The sequence below is a fragment of the Delphinapterus leucas genome, chromosome 17 (assembly GCF_059928025.1).
Source record: "Delphinapterus leucas isolate spDelLeu-1000000601 "Yukka" chromosome 17, BTC_Dleu_Yukka2, whole genome shotgun sequence".
Taxonomy (NCBI): domain Eukaryota; kingdom Metazoa; phylum Chordata; class Mammalia; order Artiodactyla; family Monodontidae; genus Delphinapterus; species Delphinapterus leucas.
This window is the reverse complement of record NC_143145.1, coordinates 16,110,995-16,132,624: the sequence shown is the minus strand read 5'-3', so window position 1 is coordinate 16,132,624 and position 21,630 is coordinate 16,110,995. Positions and strand designations below refer to the sequence as shown.

General features: G+C 44.4%; 1 protein-coding gene and 1 non-coding gene across 3 annotated transcripts in view; one reads left to right on the top strand and one right to left on the bottom strand.

The window, feature by feature from the left end:
- The window catches only part of TBC1D31 (TBC1 domain family member 31), a 61,885-nt gene extending 56,861 nt beyond the window's left edge, over positions 1–5,024 (top strand). For both annotated transcript variants that reach the window (XM_022554004.3, XM_089898756.1), the window contains 2 exons: positions 2,258–2,350; positions 4,084–5,024. In XM_022554004.3, the coding sequence (XP_022409712.1) occupies positions 2,258–2,350; positions 4,084–4,217 (227 nt within the window). In that variant the 3' untranslated portion in view covers positions 4,218–5,024. The remainder of the gene's footprint in view (positions 1–2,257; positions 2,351–4,083) is intronic.
- Positions 5,025–19,111: 14,087 nt separating this feature from the next.
- Positions 19,112–19,184, bottom strand: TRNAM-CAU (transfer RNA methionine (anticodon CAU)). Its single transcript has one exon. It is a non-coding gene; the product is annotated as a tRNA-Met (tRNA).
- Positions 19,185–21,630: the final 2,446 nt, after the last annotated feature.

Below are 21,630 nucleotides of genomic sequence, written 5' to 3'. Positions count from 1 at the left end.
TCCTTAAAAAACTAAAAAGAGAATTACCATATGGCCCAGCAATTCCATTCCTGGGCACATATCCAGAAAAGACGAAAACTCTAATTCGAAAAAGTACATGCACCCTAATGTTCATTACAGCACTATTCACAATAGCCAAGACATGGAAGCAACCTAAATGTCCATCAACTAATGAATGGATAAAGAAGACGTAATACATATATACAATGGAATACTACTCAGCCTTAAAAAAGAATGGATGGATGGACCATTCTTGCAACATGGATGGACCTAGAGATTATCCTACTAAGTGAAGTAAGCCAGACAGAGAAAGACAAATATCATATGATATCACTTATATGTGGAATCTTTAAAAATGATACAAATGAACTTATTTATGAAACAAACAGACTCACAGACATAGAAAACAAACTTGTGGTTACCAAAGGGGAAAAGGGGGAGAGGGATAAATTAGGAGTATGGGATTAACAGATACACGCTACTATATATAAAATAGATAAACAACAGGGACTTACTGTATAGCACAGAGAACTATATTCAGTATCTTGTAATAAGCTAGAATACAAAAGAATCTGAAAAAGAATACACAAGTGAATCACTTTTCCATACACCTGAAACTAACACAACATTGTAAATCAACTACAATTAATAAAAACCAAAACTATTCTCTGGAGCAATGCAGATTACGCTTACTACCATGATAGCCCCTCAGATATTTTAAGATGCCTCTTATATTCCATTCCCTGACACCAGTTCAAAATTAATCATTTGGTAATTAGTCACATTATCTTAATGACTCATTGAGCTAAAACGATGAGTTAAAACCATTAGCTGAACACATATGTATGGAATCTAAAAAACAAAAAAAAGATGGTTCTGAAAAACCTAGGGGCAGGATAGGAATAAAGATGCAGACGTAGAGAATGGACTTGAGGACACAGGGAGAGGGAAGGGTAAGCTGGGGCGAAGTGAGAGAGTGGCATGGACATATATACACTACCAAATGTAAAATAGATAGCTAGTGGGAAGCAGCCGCATAGCACAGGGAGATCAGCTCGGTGCTTTGTGACCACCTAGAGGGGTGGGATAGGGAGGGTGGGAGGGAGACACAAGAGGGAGGGGATATGGGGATATATGTATATGTATAGCTGATTCACTTTGTTATAAAGCAGAAACTAACACAGCATTGTAAAGCAATTATACTCCAGTAAAGATGTTAAAAAATTAATTTTAAAAAGCACAAAACACACACACACACACACACACACACGCGCACACACCAGTAGCTGAAGCTCTTGAGCCCAGGTGAAAGGCAGGCATCATCTTCATGAGTCAGTGTGACCCGAGCAGTCTGGGCCTGACTCATGGAGGCTTGGATCCTGGTGATGGGAGTAGAAAGGAAGGGACATCCTAAGTGACATTAGGATGAAAAAATCAAAAGGACTCTGATGTCTTATTGGATGTAAAGCTGTAGGAGTTAGGAAACAGTAAAAACACAGCTGAAGGGTGAGTATAAATTTTGAAGTGGGGAGTGATGTTAAAAAAAATAGGAGGTGGCACCGGTTAGGTGTGGGACACTGCCATGCTTCCTACTCTAATAAGTCCAGGTAAAACTTGCCTATCGCTTGGGACGTCCCTGGTAGTCCGGTGGGTGAGACTCCATGCTCCCAATGCAGGGTTTCATCCCGGGTCAGGAACTAGATCCCGCATGCTGCAACTAAGACTCTGCATGCCGCAACTAAAGATCCCACATGCTGCAACTAAAGATGCCACGTGCCGCAGCTAAGACCCAGCCCAGCCAAAATAAATAATAAAAATAAAAATATTAAAAAAACAAAACTTGCCTGTCGCTGCTTCTGGTCTGCTGTATATTGTGGTCATGCCTTGCCTGGTTAAAGCTGGTAGTGATCAGTTCACAGGTGTTCTCAAGGAAGGTTTGCTAATCACATTTAATAGTCTCTCCCAATGAATGTTTGGGATCTCTATACTAACACCTGTATTTTTCAGTAGTTTGTTGGCTTTTTGTTTTCGCTAAAGGTGTTTTTAAAGTACTTTACCAAAACTTCAGCTCAGCTCTTAATTCTCACTAACTGTACTTCCCTTGCCTATTGAATGGTGACAGCATTCTTCCCAGAAGAGAAAACTAAGGGGCTTTTTATCCTTGGCACTTTTAATTCACTAGGGACCGTCTGGAATTAATCATGGCTTTCTATCCACTCCCAAACATTCTCTCTGTTTTTTCACTTTTGTAACATAGTGCCCAGGTGCCAAGATGAATGGGTCGCCTCAAGCTGTTTGCCTAGAACCTCACAGTTAAAAGACATTTCTGAAATGGAGTCCTTGACACAGAGTAAGTCAACAAACAAGAAAGATGTCTCCTGTCATGTTCGATTTAGCAATATTTAAGCAAGATTGTGGCTTAAGTTATATTTGTAGCATGTTGAGACCATTTTCCCAGGGCATTGATCATGGAAATCCTAAAGTGGAGTCAGCAAGATTCTCAAGTTTCCAGCTGGGGAGAAAAGCTGGGTCAGTTCGAACCCCAAGTAGAGAAAGCTTGCCAAATATCATTAGTGCGACTATTTCTCTAGCACCAGCACTGCTGCCCAAAACAGAGTTGGAGGCTCCAATAGAAGTCCGTCACTAACTAAATTAATGATATTCATGACTATTTTTTACATCCTCGTGAAAAGAAAATCTCAGGATTTGTTTTCAAAGCTATTACATATTTGAATTTTCTCAGCCCTTATTCTGGGCTGAGTTCCCTCCAGCAACCATTGGAAACATGTGTCTGCTCTGGGCCCTGAGATGTACTGCAGGGCCAGCTCGCTCAGAACTACTGAGGGCAAGTGGCTCCATGTTGATTAGTTGCCTTTTGATCCCTTGACTTGATTAACTGGAGGTTTTTGTTTATTTCTGGAAGGGCTGGGATGGAAACATCTTACAGAAATGTAGTCATAGCATTAAGCCCATAAAGGAGCTAACAGTTTCCCCAGTAAAGTACTTGATTTGTGTTTAAAAGGAGGGGAGGGGACTGGAAACTCTGTTAGACTTTATTTCAACCAACTTTTTCAGTAAAACTGTCATATAAGTGAAGCAGAATTTAACAATGTGTTTTGAGTTCTTTCAGAAGAACAGATTTGTATATAATGTCCCCAAAAGACCAGCTTTATAAGAAAGATACCTGGTAACAAGTCATGAGTTCCAGTGTTGTGTAAAACATCCTTGCTAACTCATACTCTTATGTGCATCTCTAAATTCTGTGTCAGGATGTGAATTAAACCAAAAGTCATGTGTAAGTCAAATGAAAGGACAGGAGATTCTCAACTGTTCTCTATTCTGACACGTCAGAACTTTTTAACTAGATAGTTCTAAATTTCAAAATCCAGTTGAGGACATTTGGCAAGTTTCTCATTTGGCAGCAAAATAAGAAAAGCATAAATGTTTTATTCCTTGGGGGAAAAACAGTTTTCAGAAATTGAAGCTATTTGAATATGTAACTAAGTTTCAGAGAAGTATATTTTTAAGATGCTTCTTTTTTGAACTCCAGTATTTACTAGCCCCTCTAAATCAATGTGAAATGACTGTTACACTTGGACACATTGTAATGCTCTAATCTTGATTCTGGACTCTCCCTGCGTTGGCCACTATAAAAAGCACTTGATTTATTTATTTAAGCATTAGGAGAAGTGGTCATGGTGTACATTTCACAATATTAATTTTGGCACCTTGGAATTTTCTCATTACAATGAGCACCATGGTGAAGAAACTTACTATTGCAAAGAACTCAAATTCTCTCTTAAACAAGCTTTCTTCCTAATTTAAAAGGTCATCTGTATTCCCAAATCAAAAAAAAGCTAACCAAAAGCAGATAAGTTCTCTAATAGCATTCATTCAATTCAACGAATAAATATTTGACTTGTAAATGGAACCACATGGGCAGGTAATATGTTAGGCTTTTTGTTTAAGAAGTTTTGTTTTTAGAATATTCATTTCATTATTGATTTTTTGCAACGTATTTACCTTTAAACACTATACCATTGCTAAAATTAACTGTTGTTAATTTTAAATTTTGTTTTCAAGTTTCATTAAACCAAAGAAAAACACGTTGGGACACCATGGAATGGGATCTTACGGAGAGAGTGAGAAATCTCCGCCAGAGACTCGCCACCCAGGCTCGAAACAGATGTCAAACGCCTCATCTTTTGGCTACTTAGGAGGCTGGTCACCTTGAGAGAGTCAAAGAGCGAGATACCTATTTTGCAATCAGTGACACTGATTTTCAGATTATTTATTTTAAATTCCTATAAAGATCAACCTTTTGTATGAAAAATATGTGTGTATAAAAATTATGTGTTCTCCTTAATTCTGGTGCTTTGGGACTTGTAAATGGCTTATTGTACTTTTCACAATAAAAAAAATTTGAAGCTTTTAAAGCTTTGTATTAGGCCCTTTCAGGTTTCAAGGACCAGCATAAACCTCAGGAACTTTAGTGGATGAGGTTTTATTTTAAAGGTGAACGGAGAAATAAAGAACACGACACCACCTCAGCAGCTGTGCAGCCAGGACTGAGCCTGAACTCAGCAGCAGCGCCAGAGCGTGAGCAGTGAGGAGAGGCCCACCTGCCAGCCCCTCTGCCCCCAGCAGCTGGTCCCCCCCTCGCCTGCGATCCACCGTACCAACAGCACCCAGGCCACTGTCTCCTCTTCTCCTGACGGCACCGGCTCAGCGCCACAACAGGGCTGCTCCCGGCTTCATCATCTTGGCAAATTACTTCCCTGAACCCATTTCTAAAGGGAGAGTAGAAACAGCACGTGGTCTTTGATGTAAAGATTAAATAAGATCATGTATATAACGTTCCTGATATAGTGCTTTTCCTGGTATGGTGCTTAACACACAGCACACAGTACATACGAGTGTTTTGTTTTGGTTTTGGCACAAAGATAACCTTATGGTAAGCCAAATGCTCTCTTTTGTCCGAAGTCCTAAAAGAATACCCCGTTACAGGACTTCCCTGGTGGTGCAGTGGTTAAGAATCCGCCTGCCAATGCAGGGGACACGGGTTCGAGCCCTGGTCCAGGAAGATCCCACATGCCGCGGAGCAGCTAAGCCCGTGCGCCACAACTGCTGAGCCTGTGCTCTAGAGCCCGCATGCCACAACTACTGAGCCCACGCACCACAACTACTGAGCCCACGCTCCTAGAGCCTGTGCTCCGCAATGAAGAGTAGCCCCCGCTCGCTGCAACTAGAGAAAGAAAGCCCGCGCACAGCAACAAAGACCCAACGCAGCCAAAAAAAAAAAGAGAAAAAAACACCTTAGATTACCTCAGGAAAAACAATTTAAAAAAAAAAATACCCCATCATTATGCAAGGCATTGGTTTCCCAAGAGCACTTTCATCAGCCTCATTTTCTTCGTCAGTTTGTTAGAAGCATACCTTCATGGGCCAGGGTGGTGTGTGTATGTGGCAACAGAAAGTCACAGGATATAAAATATTTCTGGTGTGATTGCAACTTCAATGAGCTAGAAATTGCTCACCTCAAAGGATTTGAATTCTAGGGACCCCCCTCGTGGTCCAGTGGGTAAGACACTGCCCTCCCATTGCTCGGGGCCCAGGTTCAATCCCTGGTCAGAGAACTAGATCCCACACACATGCTGCAACTTAGAAGCCCACGTGCCAGAACTAAAGATCCCATGTGCCGCAACAAAGGATCCCGTGTGCTGCAACGAAGATCCCGCTCAGCCTAAATAAATTTTTTTTAAAAAAAAAGCATTTGAATTCTAAAATATTGTGATTCTGCCAGCCAGAATCAACTGTATATTGCCCGTTGTCGACCTCTACTTCAGGTCCTCTTTTACTAGAATTTACATCCATTCAGATCGGTTTTGCAAACTGTGCACGCGCACACACGCGCACACACTCTTTTATAGTCTTATAATATTTTAAACTTTTTTAAAAAGTTTCTATCCATCCAGTGAAAGTGGGTTATGCATACTTTCAATGACATGAAGTTCTTTTTTATTACATTCTTTCCTCTAGTTTTCCCTGAGCCTGCAATTCTCCCAACAGTAATCTTGATAAAGTCACTGGCTTAGCAGAGAGGTAGTTGGCTGAGTCTCATAAGTCACGTGGGATTGCTTGGCATGTCAGAGGTTATCACATTTAATGAAATCTACGAAATACATTTCTGATTGTCTCTTCCTGCTTCTTGGCAGTATATCTTCAACCTGACCCCAATTTCTTTCTCTTTTTTTCTTTTTTTTTTTTTTAATATTTGTTCATTTGGCTGCACCGGGTCTTAGTTGCGGCATGTGGGATCTAGTTTCCTAACCAGGGATCGAACCCGGGCCCCCTGCATTGGGAGCGCAGAGTCTTAGCCACTGGACCACCGAAGAAGTCCCCCCAATTTCTTTATAATATAAACTCTCTGGGAATTGAATGAAGGTTGAGCTTGGCTAAAATTCTTCCCACACTGACTACAGTCACAAAGCTTTTCTCCAGTACTCCCTTGAGTTAGTTGGAGAAGAGCAGTTCCTAAATGCCTTTTCATATTTATCACATTCATAAGGTTTCTTTCTGGTTGGATAAATGTGGGGCTTCAGCTAAATCCCTCTCCACATTGACTCCACTTAAAGAGTCTTCAGTATGAATTCAATGATGTTGAATAAGTTACTGACTTGGTTAAAGGCCTTCTCACACATTCACAAGGTTTTTCTCTGGTATGAATTCTCTGATGTTGAGCAAGATTTGAATATTTGCTAAAGGCCTTCCCACTGTGACTCCACTGTGACCGCTACAGCTGTAACGATGACTCTACAAGGGCTGCCAAAGTGTCAATCTATTAATGTGGGTGCACTTAACACAGATTCTTAATGTTGAATCTCAGGTCAGTCTGGAGATAAACCACGTAATTTGAACATGAGAAGTTTAATGTAAAGAGTTAGTAAACTACAATAGGGCCGTAAGTATAAAAATGCTAAAGGGTGCCTAGGGCTGAGGGAGAGGACCCAAGGAAGGACAAACTCGGGAGGAGGTCCCTCCCTCCTCAAGGCTCAGGTTCAGAGCGCACTGGCCAGCAGAGGGGTTGCTGGACTGCCCAGGCCAGAGCTGGCCCACCTGCACAGGCAGCAGGAAGGAAGTGGCCAGGGTGCAGGCGATCCCAGGCTGCCAAGTGAAAGCTCGTAGGAAGCCAGGACCCTGAGTGTTACCATAGCCATGTGTGGCCCGGTTGGGCCATGTTGGGAAGGGGAGGGTCATGCTGAGACAGGCTGGGACCTGGGACCCTTCGCTGCAGTGCTTGCACCTAGGCAAATGTCTCCTTGATCGACAAAATACAAAGAAACTATAAGGGACTAAAAATAACTGTGTGCGTGTGCAGTTGGGGCAAATTATGGACAAGATACAAAAGGACCAAAAAACCCAACTTCCACTTCTAAAGAACCAGAAGCAAAAGCAGGGTGTCAGGAGCAAAAAGCAGCATACTGAGCACGCCCCCTGCACTCAACACAGCCAGAGAGGTGGGCAGACACCTAAGCTACCCGTGGACCCACCCCTACCTTCACCCCAGATAAGGAACCAGCTCCCCGCAAGCTTGGGGAGTGAGCAAGGGGACGTGTTACTTGCTTTCACTCCCGCCTGCTGCAGCAGGGGCCCCAATAAAGCCTTGCCTGAATTTTTTGTCTTGCCTCTCATCCATTTCTATTAAGGAAGGCCAAGAACCCTTGTCGGTAACAACGGGGAACCACCCCGCGGGGCACAGGCAAACCAAGGCCAGAAGCCAGGCGCTCAGAGCGTGTCAGGGCTGCTGCTGGCATTAGAAGTGAACATGCCATGTCCATGTTGGGAGGACCAGAGTGAAGTGGTCCTCAGGCTGGGCTGTGAAGTCACTAAGAGGTTGTGTGCTCTGGGCACACGGCTGGTACAGAGCACCACTGGGCGTCCCCACACACTCCGACCACTGAGGGACCGTGAAGCAGGAACTATCAATAGAATAAAGAAAACAGCACATCTGAGCTAGAAAGAGAAGCCCCATTCCTCCCGCAGTGTCCTCCCGCGCCCTCTGCTGACAGCCTAACACCGTGCACACCATAAGAAGAAAGACTTGAAGGGTCTCATCTGTTTTTGCAGAGCAGGCACTGAAGAGTGAATCGAGCTCAGAAGCCATAAATTGATCACAGGCACTCCTGTGCAATTGAAAGTGGCTCTAAAAGTTTACTTGGTTGGTTGGCAGAAACGTGGACTCAATGTTGGCCTCTTTAATTACACAGAGATGCCAGGATATGCCTGATGTGATGTAGATGCAGGCTTGGGAAGGTATGGGAAGGCTTGGGAAGGTATGAACGCAGGAGTGGATTTATCACGTATGAACTTCTCACTCTCTTTCCAGCTACGTGCTCAGCCCCAAAGACACTCCCTTCTTAAGGCACTGAGTGAAGGGAGTATCTGCAAATTTGAAAAACTCTGGTGAGAGACGCCCGTCAATATGCTTCCTGATTTCAGTGGGGATGATGGGATTTCATGCAGCAGAGGCCAAGTGTCAGTGGTTTAACTACCAAAGACAACCACTGACAGCTGCCGGCAGCAGAGAAGAAGTATTAAGGGATTCTTGGCTATCAGTAATTGATTACGTTTTCCCTAAGAATGAAATAGGTAGGCAGCCTACTAAAATGTTGCTTGATATATGTAACAGGAAATCTTAAGAGCTGGTGGCCCAAAACCTGACTTGAGTCACTGTTACTGAACCAAACTCGGGTCCACTCGCCTGCCTGCAGTTAAGCCAATCTACCAACACTGGGTCGGGGTGAAGGAAAGTGCAGTATTTAGTGCAGGGCACCAAGCAAGGAGTCCAGGCAGCTAATGCTCTGAAGGCCCAAACTTGCCAGTGGCTTTCAGGGAAAGGTTTTCTAAAGACACAGTGAGGGAGAGGGGTTGTGGGGTGTGTGATCAGCTCGTGGACATTCTTCTGATTGGTTGGTGGTGAGGTAATCGGGAGCAACATCATCAACCTTCTGGGTCCAACCCGTCTGGGGTCTATGTGCTTGTGGGCAGCATGCAGTTAACCCTTCCACCTGGTGGGGGTTTCAGTATCTGCTAAACAGCTCAAAAGATTTGACTCCGATTTTTATCTACAGCCCTCGAGGAGGAGCTAAAAGTCCCTGACTTTGTTTAATGGCTAAACTATTGTTATTTGTCTTACTTGACTGTTTTCCTTTGTTTCTGCATTTTCTCACTTCTCCAATTAAATTTATCTTTGGAACTTGGGGAAGGCCTAGGAAGCTAAAGTTTTTCTACAAACAAGAGGCAAGTGGAGGACATGGGGAGGTCTGTCCCAGGAAGGCCCCATAGGGTCCTGCTCAATGACATCACCATAATGGAGAGCTATGTCTGTCACCCATTTTCCAGACCTAAAATCATCCCCAGATTCAAAGCCTTTTTTTTTTTTTTAATTGAAGTATAGTCATGTTAGTTTCAGGTATACAGCACAGCGATTCAGTTATACACATATAGTCTTCAGATTCTCTTCCCTTATAAGTTATTATGAAATACTGTGTATAGTTCCCTGTGCTAAAACACAGTAGGTCCTTGTTGGTTGTCTATTTTATATTCAATGTCTCTTGATTGAAGGGAAGACCAGGTCCCTATGGTGAAGGATTCTGCAGCTGTGAATGACACATATATATGCTATAAATAATCCCTCAGTCCTTTCCAAAGAGATCTGTTGGCACTTACATGAAAGACTGGGTAGCAGGATAAAGAAGACACCCAGCCCTTTCAGGGATTACTAGACATTTGCTGTAAAATGACACTAATTACTTGGGTCCACCAAAGGCAGAGCTAACAGTGGTCAGGTGAAAAAGGAGCCTTGGGCCAGTTTGAATTACAGTGGATGCAATAAGGCCGTGAAACCAACTGTGGTGATTTTGGGTACCTGAATGTATAATTGGAATAAACATATTTGACAAAGGGCAGAATCTCTACACTGGTGCTATGACCCACTGAGTAAGGGTCGTTAGAATAGGAAGAGCCAAGTGAAGGCCTCTGAAAGTCCTTCCTGCCACGATGTTAACCCAAAAGTATTATCACATCCTCAATGGAGAATGGCGAAGACCAGTGTGCTATCAAAGACTTGAAAGATGAAGGGGTGGTTATAGCTATCACTGTTGCTGAGTCCAAGCTCCTGCTGCTTGCTGCAGGACAGGCCAATAAATGGAGAGAGGAGTTGCTGGGGCAAGGAATAGTGACTTTATTCACAAAGCCAGCAGACCAAGAAGACGTGGACTCATGTCCCAAAGAACCATCTTGCCTGAGTTATTTCAGGCTTCTTTTATGCTAAAAGGGAAAGGATTTAAAGCCAAACACTTCCTGGTTCCGGTCAGCCTCCAGAGGGTATATGTTAATTTCTTCCTTCTTGTAGTCATTCACATGTGGGCCTGGTCAGGATGTTTCCTATGAGCTAAACAAAGGTATTTCAGCTTAAGCTCATTACCTGGGAGGCAGGGTTCCCAGAGATGGACCATTATGTAAAATTTAAGCTTATAGGCAACATCCCTTTAGTGATTAACTTGTATTACTAATCGAATACAAAGGTTATTCCCTATTACAATTCCCTACTGTCAATGTCCGTTCCACAATCTTGTGGCAAAATGGATGAAGATCGCTCTGGCTACTTACTGCTGAACAGAGGCAATGACTATTCCTTAGAATCTTTAGTCAGTCCTTTTTTATCTACAATTATTTGAACCTGATGAAACTCCTTAGCACTTGGTTGTCTAATTTGTAATTGAACTTGGGGTTTTGGTTCTGGTTCCCAGTACATATACTAAATTCCTGTGCTATTTATTTGGACAAAATTAAACAAATTGGTTGAAGCTTCTCCAGCTATAATGAAATTACCATCTACTTCAGTTGGACAGGCAGGCCTGTTGGAGGTCAAGTCATGAACAGAGGTTAGTATAATGCCCAAAGTTTTAACGTAGTTGGCAGCTGCTAGGTATTTTAAAGCATTTATAGATTCTCCTGCCCAGGCAGGCACCTCGAATGGCCTACTATACACTATTTCAAAGGGGCTTAATTTAAGACTGTTTCTGGGAGCCACTGATCCATAGCAGGGTAACTGGCAAGGCCTTATCCCAAGTTAAATTAGTCTTCTGACATATTTTAATGATGTTCCTTTTTAATGTATGATTCATTTTCTTGGTTTTTCCTGATGACCGTGGTCTCTAGGATGAAAGCAATGCTGTAATCCAAATCAGGGGATAATTTCCCTAAGGAGGGCTTTAACCATTTTAGAGCCTTTCTGTCCAGGTGGTATGCTTCCACCCATCCTGAAAACGTGTCCACACACACTAGCATGTTATCTGAAACTTCCTGCAGCTCAAGGCATTTGAGTAAAGTCCATTTTCCAGTCCTCGGTGGGGCAGATTCCTCTATGTTGAGTCCCCGTCTGGGGAGGTCTGACAGCAGTATTTGGATTATTTTTAGCACAAATCATGCAATTCTGAGTGACTTGCTGGATGGTCTTTTGTTAGGCCCCATTATATATATATATGAACCCTTTGTAAGGTGGCATCTCTCCTATAATGGGCACTATTATGAATGGGCTGCAGCATAAGAGTGCCTCAGGAAACAAAAAAACTGTGCACTCCATTTCCAGCCAGGCGTGACCCAAGTGAAACCCCACTCTTTGGCCCTCTCTTTGTCCTTTTCTGAATACACTGGCTGGTATTTTGACTGGTCCATCCTCTTGCCTCAGAGGATAGATTAGGTGTCCCAGCATCCCTTTTTAATAGGATTCATATTGGTCATGTGCTTTTGGCCTTCCCTGGGGTGCCATTAGCACACACTCCTGGTCTTACCTTTTTGTAGACCTGTGATGGGTTGGAGAGAGCTCTGTCTCTTTTTCCGGGGTTCTCAAGAGCCCCATCTGTAGGCTTAAGTGTAAGTGTGCCCTGGTGGGACTCTGAGGTCAAGCTGTTCTGGTGAAAGACTTCAGGGTGAAATCTGTTAGAAAGTTAATCTGCTCATTCCCCACTGTCAATTTTACCGGGAGCTCCTGTGGGGAATTAAGTGCCTCAAGTCCAAGGGAGCCCCTGGGCCTCTTCATTCATCAGTGTTACTCCCTTTCTACCCTGTTAGAGACTCATCTTTTGTTTTTCTTTTGTTTTAGCCTTGGGCAGTGGTTCCTCCTTACAGTAAGTGCATTGTTTCTCCCCCATAGTGATGGCTTATCTCTTCAGTTACTCGCCTTCTGGGAATCCAACACTGGTGTCAAAAACGTGGCGTTTCATTTTGCATCTTCTTTTCTCTGTTGTTCCCTGTTGAACACTTTAAAAGCAGCATCTACCAATTGAGAAGGGTTCATTCCAAATGCACCACCTAGTTTTTGCAACTTTCTCCTGATATCTGAAGCACTTTGCCCCCTCCTTCCCCTCCAAAAAAGGTCAAATTTATCATTTTAATATTTTCAGGGGCCTTGGGATCTGCATTAGGATGACGTCTATAGGCTTAATAAATTCTTTCCAAAAATTCAGAGAGGTCTTCATTTGTTTTGCTGGATTTCTTTCATTTTATTCAAATTCTTTTGCTTTGGTTCCCCTTTTCAAAGCCCTGCCAAGATATACTAATTAGTAGTGCTCTAATAAGGGCATTCCTCCCTCATTGTGGTCCTAATTTGGTTCAGCTGTGGATCTTGTCAAGTGGGCTTCAGGTGTAGAGGATCCTCCCTATAAAGGAGGGTTGTGATCCTTCCAGTTAAAGAAGGATGAGAAACCCAGCTGGCTGGTTGATTGCATTTAGCCCCCTATATGAGATAACAGCAATGGAAAGCTCCCTGCCCTGGGAGTGGCTTCTGGCCCAAACTGGATACACTATTGGGTCTTAGATGGTGATCATGGGACCAGTCCTTGTACCCCAGAAGTTAACACAGGCTTTTCTAATTGATCCCTAGAAGGAGGGGCAGTCCTGAGCCCCAGTGTCAGGAATTGGGGCTAGACAGGCATGGAAGGTGGTGGAAAGGGTGTATATACTGGCATAATGGCCAGAGTAGATGGGACAGCTAGCTGAGCCGGAGGAGTTAAGGTCTGAAGCAACATATCCTCACTCTTATTCCCTTTCCTTCTTACTTTCCATGATGTAATAACACAAATGCTTGCACATAAAGGACTTCATCATTCTTCCCTGCTTCCTCACAAAATAGCTATAGAGGTATTCAAAAGCCACTGTAAAACCATAGATAGCAATTGATCATCTCTAACCACTGAAAGGATGCCTTTTTGCTTTGGCAAAAGGCAAACCGGGACTACAGTGCAACTGAAAAGAAACTTGGTTACTGCTGTGACATACAACAATTTAAGATAATTACTAAAATTATGACCAATATCATTTACTAGGATATACCAGAATTGTAGGAGTTCCATATAGTTTCTAGAATGTGTATATTAATAATATTTACCCATAAGATAAAACTTCTTAGATTGTATCACCACTTATTTGACAATGCTTCCCATGTAATTTAACATACCAAATAAGCCTTCCCATGTAATTTAACATACCAAATAAGCCTAGTTAGCTTAATATTCCTCTCTCTGAAATGGAGAGAAACAAATAATTTGAGGTGTTCCAGGGACCCCATGGAAAACCTCAAAGTTAGCTAGAGGTCAAATGAACTCCATTTAGAATTTGATCTTTGGGAAGTCTGTCAAAAATGTCAAAAAGCTTTAAAACACTTGGTCAAACAGAATCACAGGTCACTGTGAAACAATACTCATTCACTTAACCAGTGATAATAAAAGATCTCAGTGGTAAATACAGATCATTTAAAGAAACTCACAATCTATTACAAAAAGCAGTTCAAGGGGGCAGACAGCAGAAGCAAGAAGAACTATAATCCTGCAGCCTGTGGAACAAAAACCACATTCACAAAAAGATAGACAAGATGAAAAGGCAGAGGGCTATGTACCAGATGAAGAAACAAGATAAAACCCCAGAAAAACAACTAACTGAAGTGGAGATAGGCAACCTTCCAGAAAAAGAATTCAGCATAATGATAGTGAAGATGACCCAGGAGGGAAAAAAAACGTAAAAAACACAAACACATGGATGCTAAACAATATGTTACTAAATAACCAAGAGATCACTGAAGAAATCAAAGAGGAAATCAAAAAATACCTAGAGACAAATGACAATGAAAACACGATGATCCAAAACCTATGGGATGCAGCAAAAGCAGTTCTAAGAGGGAAGTTTATAGCTATACAAGCCTACCTCAAGAAACAAGAAGAATCTCAAATAAACAATGTAACCTTACACCTAAAGAAACTAGAGAAAGAACAAACGAAACCCAAAGTTAGCAGAAGGAAAGAAATCATAAAGATCAGAGCAGAAATAAATGAAATAGAAAGAAAACCATAGCAAAGATCAATAAAACTAAAAGCTGGTTCCCTAAAACAAGACGAAAAGACAACCCTCAGAATGGGAGAAAATATTTGCAAATGAATCAACGGACAAAGGATTAATCTCCAAAATATATAAACAGCTCATGCAGCTCAATATTAAAGAAACAAACAACCCAATCCAAAAATGGGCAGAAGACCTAAATAGACATTTCTCCAAAGAAGACATACAGATGGCCAAGAAGCTCATGAAAAGCTGCTCAACATCAATAATAATTAGAGAAATCAAAACTACAATGAGGTATCACCTCACACCAGTTAGAATGGGCATCATCAGAAAATCTACCCACAACAAATGCTGGAGAGGGTGTGGAGAAAATGCAACCATCTTGCACTGTTGGTGGGAATGTAAATTGATACAGCCACTATGGAGAACAGTATGGAGGTTCCTTTAAAAATGAAAAATAGAATTACCATAAGACCCAGCAATCCCACTACTGGGCATATACCCAGAGAAAACCATAATTCAAAAAGACACATGCACCCCAATGTTCATTGCAGCCCTATTTACAATAGCCAGGATATGGAAGCAACCTAAATGCCCATCGACAGACGAATGGATAAAGAAGATGTGGTACATATAAACAATGGAATATTACTCAGCCATAAAAAGGAACGAAACTGAGTCATTTGTTGAGATGTGGATGGATCTAGAGACTGTCATACAGAGTGAAGTAAGTCAGAAAGAGAAAAACAAATATCGTATGTTAACGCATGTATGTGGAACCTAGAAAAATGGTACAGATGAACCGGTTTGCAGGGCAGAAGTTGAGACACAGATATAGAGAACAAATATATGGACACCAAGGGGGAAAGCAGCTGGGGGGGGTGGTGGTGGTGGGATGAATTGGGAGACTGGGATTGACATGTATACACTGATGTGTATAAAATGGATAACTAATAAGAACCTGCTGTATAAAAAAATAAATAAAATTTTAAAAAGATTTTTAAAAAAGCAGTTCAATATTTTAAGAAAACTTTGTCCTCTTAGAGAACCAAATTCAGGTTTTGCACCTCCTTACCTTTAAGATTCATTTTCTTAATTAGGTTCAATCTTATGTTAGCCAGCCCTGACTATGCACAAAATTCTTTCAGTGTTCCTCCTCCACAAACCTTCCACAACTTTCTGTATCCATGTTAATCTGTTCCTCATTTTCTTTTCCATTCAGAAACAACCAGCTCTAGGACAAAACCACCCTTTTCCCTTTAACAAAATGCATTTTCATTCCTCATACCTTCTTTGCTGAAAACACACATCCCGTATCTTTGCATACTGAAGTGTTTCCTTCACAATTCTTAAACTTAAAACCTTAATCTTTAGTGAAAACCAAAAAGCAAGTAATTGTAAACTCTTTGTCATACCAGAATTTCCTGATTGACAAACTTTTGCTTTAGTCTTCCTCTCCTAAGAGGGCGAAAGTAGGTACATTTAGACCTGCCCAGAAGTTAATGTTCTAATGTTTTATCCTATTCGAAACGACCCAATGAATTCTCTTCATTTAACTTAGTTTAGTTTCAAGTTTTGAAAATCTGTAGAGACTATTTTAGATAGACATTCCCAAAACATAATTATTCCCAAAACATAATTATTCCTATAGAGTCTATCTTAAAGTCTTACCTCATTTACCTCTATTTTATTTACTTAAAATCTTTGTCATATTGTTGTTTTTCTTGCTGACAAAGTTTGTAACAGGAATAATAAGGTCTTACTTCATTTCTACTAAACCTAAGTACAATAAAAGTATTATACTTAATGTTGATGACTCTAAAGACAGGTATGTATTAATCAAACCAACAAGCTCAAGCTAATTAATACCAGATATTAATTCAATACTGAATATTTCCTAGATCATGTGAACCCGAAATTCTGGCCAGTTTCTTTTATTTTTGAGTATTTATGTAAGTGCTTAATTTCCTTTAAGCCAGTTAAATAGAGCTCTTTTAAAAATTAATTTTGGCAATGCCACACATCTATAACACATGTACAAGTACACAAACACAGGGACCTCATGGTTACCATTCTGAAATTTCACCCATGAATCAGGTCCAACAGTGTAAAACCCATCAGTTACAGAAGAGGTTAGATTCAGATTGGGTTTCTGGCAAATGGGACAAATCAAGGTCACCTGTCTAGACGGCTAAACCCTTTTTACTAATATTAATGGAAAAGACACTTCTATTTCTATTTGTAGCTTTTGGTGATGTTAGGAACCAAGTAGAACCTTTCTCTTCTTCCTGTGAATGTCCCTCTCTTGGACAAGAACAGACAGGTTTTGGTTTTGTCTTTTTCTGTTCCTTTCCTCCATTTGACATCAGCAAAAGTTTTAAGTATCACAAAACTGATTTGGCTGTAAATGGAGAAATAGTACCAAACAAAATGAAATGGAAAACGCAAAGGACAAACAAAATCCTAAGTAAACTCTCAAGTTTGGTCTTGAGGTTTTACATATACCAACGATACCGGAGACCATAAGGGGATCATAAATGAAGTAATTAACACAGCAAGGGTGGCAGTACATGGTGCACAGGGTCCCAAGATAACCCTGCCTAAACCCCTTGCAGAGATCCTAACAGGTACTGTGGCCACACATTGTTACAATAAAATGTCATCTTCCCCTCACCCATGGGTTCATAGCTGTAATCAGGTCACTTATCCAAAATGCACCTCGGAGGGCTTTCTTTAGGAATAGTTGAAATATTTCTCTTTTTTTTTGCGGTACGCAGGCCTCTCACTTTTGTGGCCTCTCCCGTTGCGGAGCACAGGCTCCGGATGCGCAGGCTCAGCGGCCGTGGCTCACGGGCGCAGCCGCTCCGCGGCATGTGGGATCTTCCCCGACTGGGGCACGAACCCGTGTCCCCTGCATCGGCAGGCGGACTCTCAACCACTGCGCCACCAGGGAAACCCCATTTCTAATGACAGAATTTCAAGATGAGCAAAACACAAACCCCAAACACAAATGCTGGCATCCAAAGAAAGAAATGAACCAGTTCACAAATCAGGTAAAAGTCCAACAACTCTTTCCTCTCTCCAACAGGGTACCCCAGTCAAATACAAATTGGCTTATTCCGGAGAAAACTCCCCAAACCCCAAATGGAGAGGAAATAAAGCTCCTGGCTGTACACAGCCAGAGTGACTTACCCCCCTGTATGGAGCCTGTCTGCTCCCAAATGTTGATTCCTTGCTCCAACTGCCAAGCGCTGGGGCAGTCAGTGCAGCTTCGGGAGTTCTGGAGGGAAGATCCTCAGGACAAGCGGTTGCAGGAGCTGCTGGGCCTTACCCCCAAACTCCCCAACTGCCAGCTAGCCAGGAGTAGCAAGGCAGGACAGGCCAATAAATGGAGAGAGGACTTGCTGGGGCAAGGAATAGAGACTCCATTCAGAAAGCCAGCCGACCAAGAAGACGGTGGACTCGTATCCCAAAGAACCTCCTTATCTGAGCTAGAATTGAGGCTTCTTTTATACTAAAAGTGTGTGTTTGGGGTGGGAAGTTAAGTCAAACACTTCCTGGTTCCCATCAGCCTCCGGAGGGGATGTGTTAATTTCTTCCTCGCTGCAGTCATGCACAGGTGGGCCTGGTCAGGATGTTTCCTGTGAGTTAAACAAAGGTATTTCAGCTTAATGCTCATTACCTAGGAAGCAGGGTTCCCAGAGATGGGCCATTATGTATAATTTAAGCTTATAGGCAACATCCGTTTAGTGATTAACTTGTAACAGAATACGAAGGTTCTTCCCTTTTACATCACATCTCAATTTAATTTGCTATTTGACCTGTTCAGAATGACTGAATTATCAGAAATTTCACGGGAGATCATTGCAATGAAGCAACTGTTTCAGATGCAGCGTCAGCACAGCCCCTGTCACGTTAGGCCGGGCTGCTGCCTGCATGACCTCCCTAACACCCCCATCCCCGAGACCGATCTTCTCCTGCCACTTCAAAGCTCTGCAGCCCAAACTCCTCACCAAGGTGTTCAGCGCGGTGCACTGTCTGGCCTCTCATCACGGTGCCACCCACTTCCCCACAGTTGCCTAGACCCACCCTTCCCTGGGGCCAGGTGTTGATAATCAGGACCCTCTCCAGGAGACTTTGGGTTCCAGGCACTGCCCTGGGGCCTCCATTAGGTGGCTTTGCAGGCAGCGGCGCCCTCAGCGTCCTCCTGGACCTCGAGCACCCCGGCCTCCCCTCACCCAGGGCTGTGCACGTTCCCGCCACCATCAGGGCTCAAGGGCCAGGGCAGGACACCTGGTGGAGGGTGGGACGGCAGGGTGAGTGCACCTCCTGGGTACCCGGGCCGCAACGCTGGTGGTGAGAGTGGGGATCTTCCCGAGGGGCTCACCCGGGCCCCAGCCCGCCGCGCGCTAGTCTTCCTCACGTGCCCACACCCCATGCCCCACCCCCTGCCGCCCCGTCTTCAGGCGCCGGCCTCCCTTCCAGTCCTCCCACCCGGGCGCAGAACGCCGTAGCCGTCAGGGCGGCGGAGCAGAAGAGTGGTATCTTCCATCAACGACTCTGCCCCGCCTCGGTACTTCGGGTTGGCTATGCCAATACGCTGGTGACCCCAGGGCGGAAAAGCGCGGACTCCCAGGGTCTACAGATCCCCTTACAAGCAAGTAAAACCTATCCTTCTAGGACGATAAAGAAGCTGGAGCGAACAAAAGTATCGTGCCCCGTGTGAGGATCGAACTCACGACCTTCAGATTATGAGACTGACGCGCTACCTACTGCGCTAACGAGGCACCTAGCAGCTGTATCTCGGAGTACGATAATGAGGCTCCTACGGCGGCCCAGTACGCATGCTCAGAAAACCACGTTTTCATTTTTTCCGCTGAGTCCCTGATCCCGGACACAGGAGTTGCCGACCCCAGTGCCCGCCCTGGCTGAACCGGCCACGCCACTCCGGTCTTCCTCCGCCTGCCGGTCTATTTATCAATCAACAAGCACTGCGGCTTGTCGGACCCCATGTGCCGAGTCCTGGGGATCCGGGGCCGTGGGATTCTTCCTGCTGTTGTAAACTCTTATTTTTGTAGACTGTTTACAAAGCGTTTGCACATGCGTGATCTCGTGAAACACTTCTTGGGCACCTACCGTGTCCCCGGCCTTGTGCTGGGTGCTGCGTTCACAGAGACACTCTCAGCCTCAAACAACTGGAGTCGGGGCACACATGCATAATGATTTGAAAACACACACGTGCACACACAATGCACACTACTCCGGCCCCACCGCAGATCCCCAGATCCAGTCGGGTGCCCAGCCCCTTATGACGCTCCAAGTTCCCACCTCTGCCCGGAGCTCGGCGTCTGAGACCACCCTTCATAGAAGCGTCCGCAGCTCTGGAAACGACACCTCGGGTCGCAGCCTCAGCATCTTGGAAGCCCTCTCCCCTCCCTTACCCCCAGCCCTTTATATCAGCTCATTTAAATACATTCATCGTTAAAGGAAACTTTGTCACTATTATAAGTGGAAAACAGATGTTTATTTTTCACCTAATACACGTTAAAATAAATATTAAAATAAAAAGCACTCTTCCATGTACCATCTAAAATCGACCAGAGGAAGGCACACTTAAAATCTGTATATTTCGCTGTGTGTAAATTTTACCTTAAAAAATGTAAACTAAGACTGAACTCCAACCAACGACAGGCTAACAGAAGGGCTTTGGACGATTGCAAGTTTGAAGTGTTTCAAAGGGTAAGACGGTTTGATAGCCTGACGGACCTAAGGACAGAGAAGTGGAGAGAGATTCGGGAGACTGCGAGAGTAGCGAGACGTTAACGTAGGTCTAGGAGGCGGATGTACGAATATTCACCGTACTGTACAATTGTTTCAACGTTTCTGTTTATCTGAAAATGTTTCATTATGAAGTGTTGGGGAGTGTTTTTTAAATCACCCATTAAGAGGGAAACTCACAACATCAGCGTAAGAAGGTGAAAAATAATATTATCTTAAGAGCAGGCACCAGAATTCCTGGTTGTTGGTGTAGAGAACATTGGGCGGGGGAGCGCGGATCATTTGGAGAGAGACCCCTGGGAGTGAGGTCGGTGCAGATAAGGGGTGGGCACCTTACGGCGTCCTCCCGTCTCGTTAGGAGGAGTCGCGGACGGCGTAGGTTGCCTGGACCCCGGGCCTAGCAGATTGGATGAAACTTACCCAACCCTGGGGGAGCTCTCCCTCCCACGCTCCGCTGCGGGAACCCGGCCGAGGGAGTGTGCTCCGGGCTAAGGTTGCTGGGGCCCCAGGACGCCCGGCAGGTGCGGGAGAACAGAGGCCCAGGCAGAGGGATCCCGCCCCCAGCACACACACACGGAGGAATCCGGGGACCCCGAGAACGGCAAACAGGGAGTGTCGCGGCAGTTACACCCAGGTCTCCAGGCCCGGGGAGCGTTGACCGACTTCCTTACTGCCTCAAGGAAGCCCAAGCTGCGGCAGAATCTGGGCAGATACAGAAGCCCCACTGAGCACCTCCTGTATACGCTGGAGGGACCCGACGGCTGGCTGCGCCCTGAGTCCTAAATAAAGGGCTCAGTGGTCGGTGTTACGTGCCCATCAGGGTCGCAGGCGCAGAGGCTCCTGCAGGTGGCGACCCCCAGGCTCGTCTAGTGATGGGTGACCGTGGCCGGGTGAAGGCAGGTTGTCCCTTTCCGTCGGGGGCTGGGGGCAGGGGCTCCTGGAGGAAGCAGTTCCCACCTCCAGGCCTTCGCGAGGGCTGTTCCCTCCGCCTGACACGATTTTTCCCGTATCAGGCCCCTTTTCTGTGCCGGGATCTCCTGCTTGCCCTTCTTCAGCCAGGTCAAAGGTCACCTGCTCTGAGCAATCTCATCCCCTTTTCCTTCCAGGATTGCTTCTCCCTTCCCCACCTCCCCCCCTCACTTGGCTGAATGGAGGCTAAACGCTTACACGACGGCGGCTCATTTACTGCCGGGTAAACCACCCAGAGGGGGTCGGTGTTACCGCTGCACTACACATACGGATGCGCAAACGCAAACTCACAGAGGCTGGGCGACCTGCCCAAGTTCGAGCGGCTCGTAGCTACGCGAGGCGGGGCTCCGTCCCGAGTCGGACCACGGCGCGGCGCGGGGCTCTCACCAGCTCATCCCTCACCCCCAGCAGCAGTTTCCGCAAGTGTTTCCTCACGTGCACCTCCTACAATAATCTTGAGAAGCGTCTACACACCTCCTCGATTAA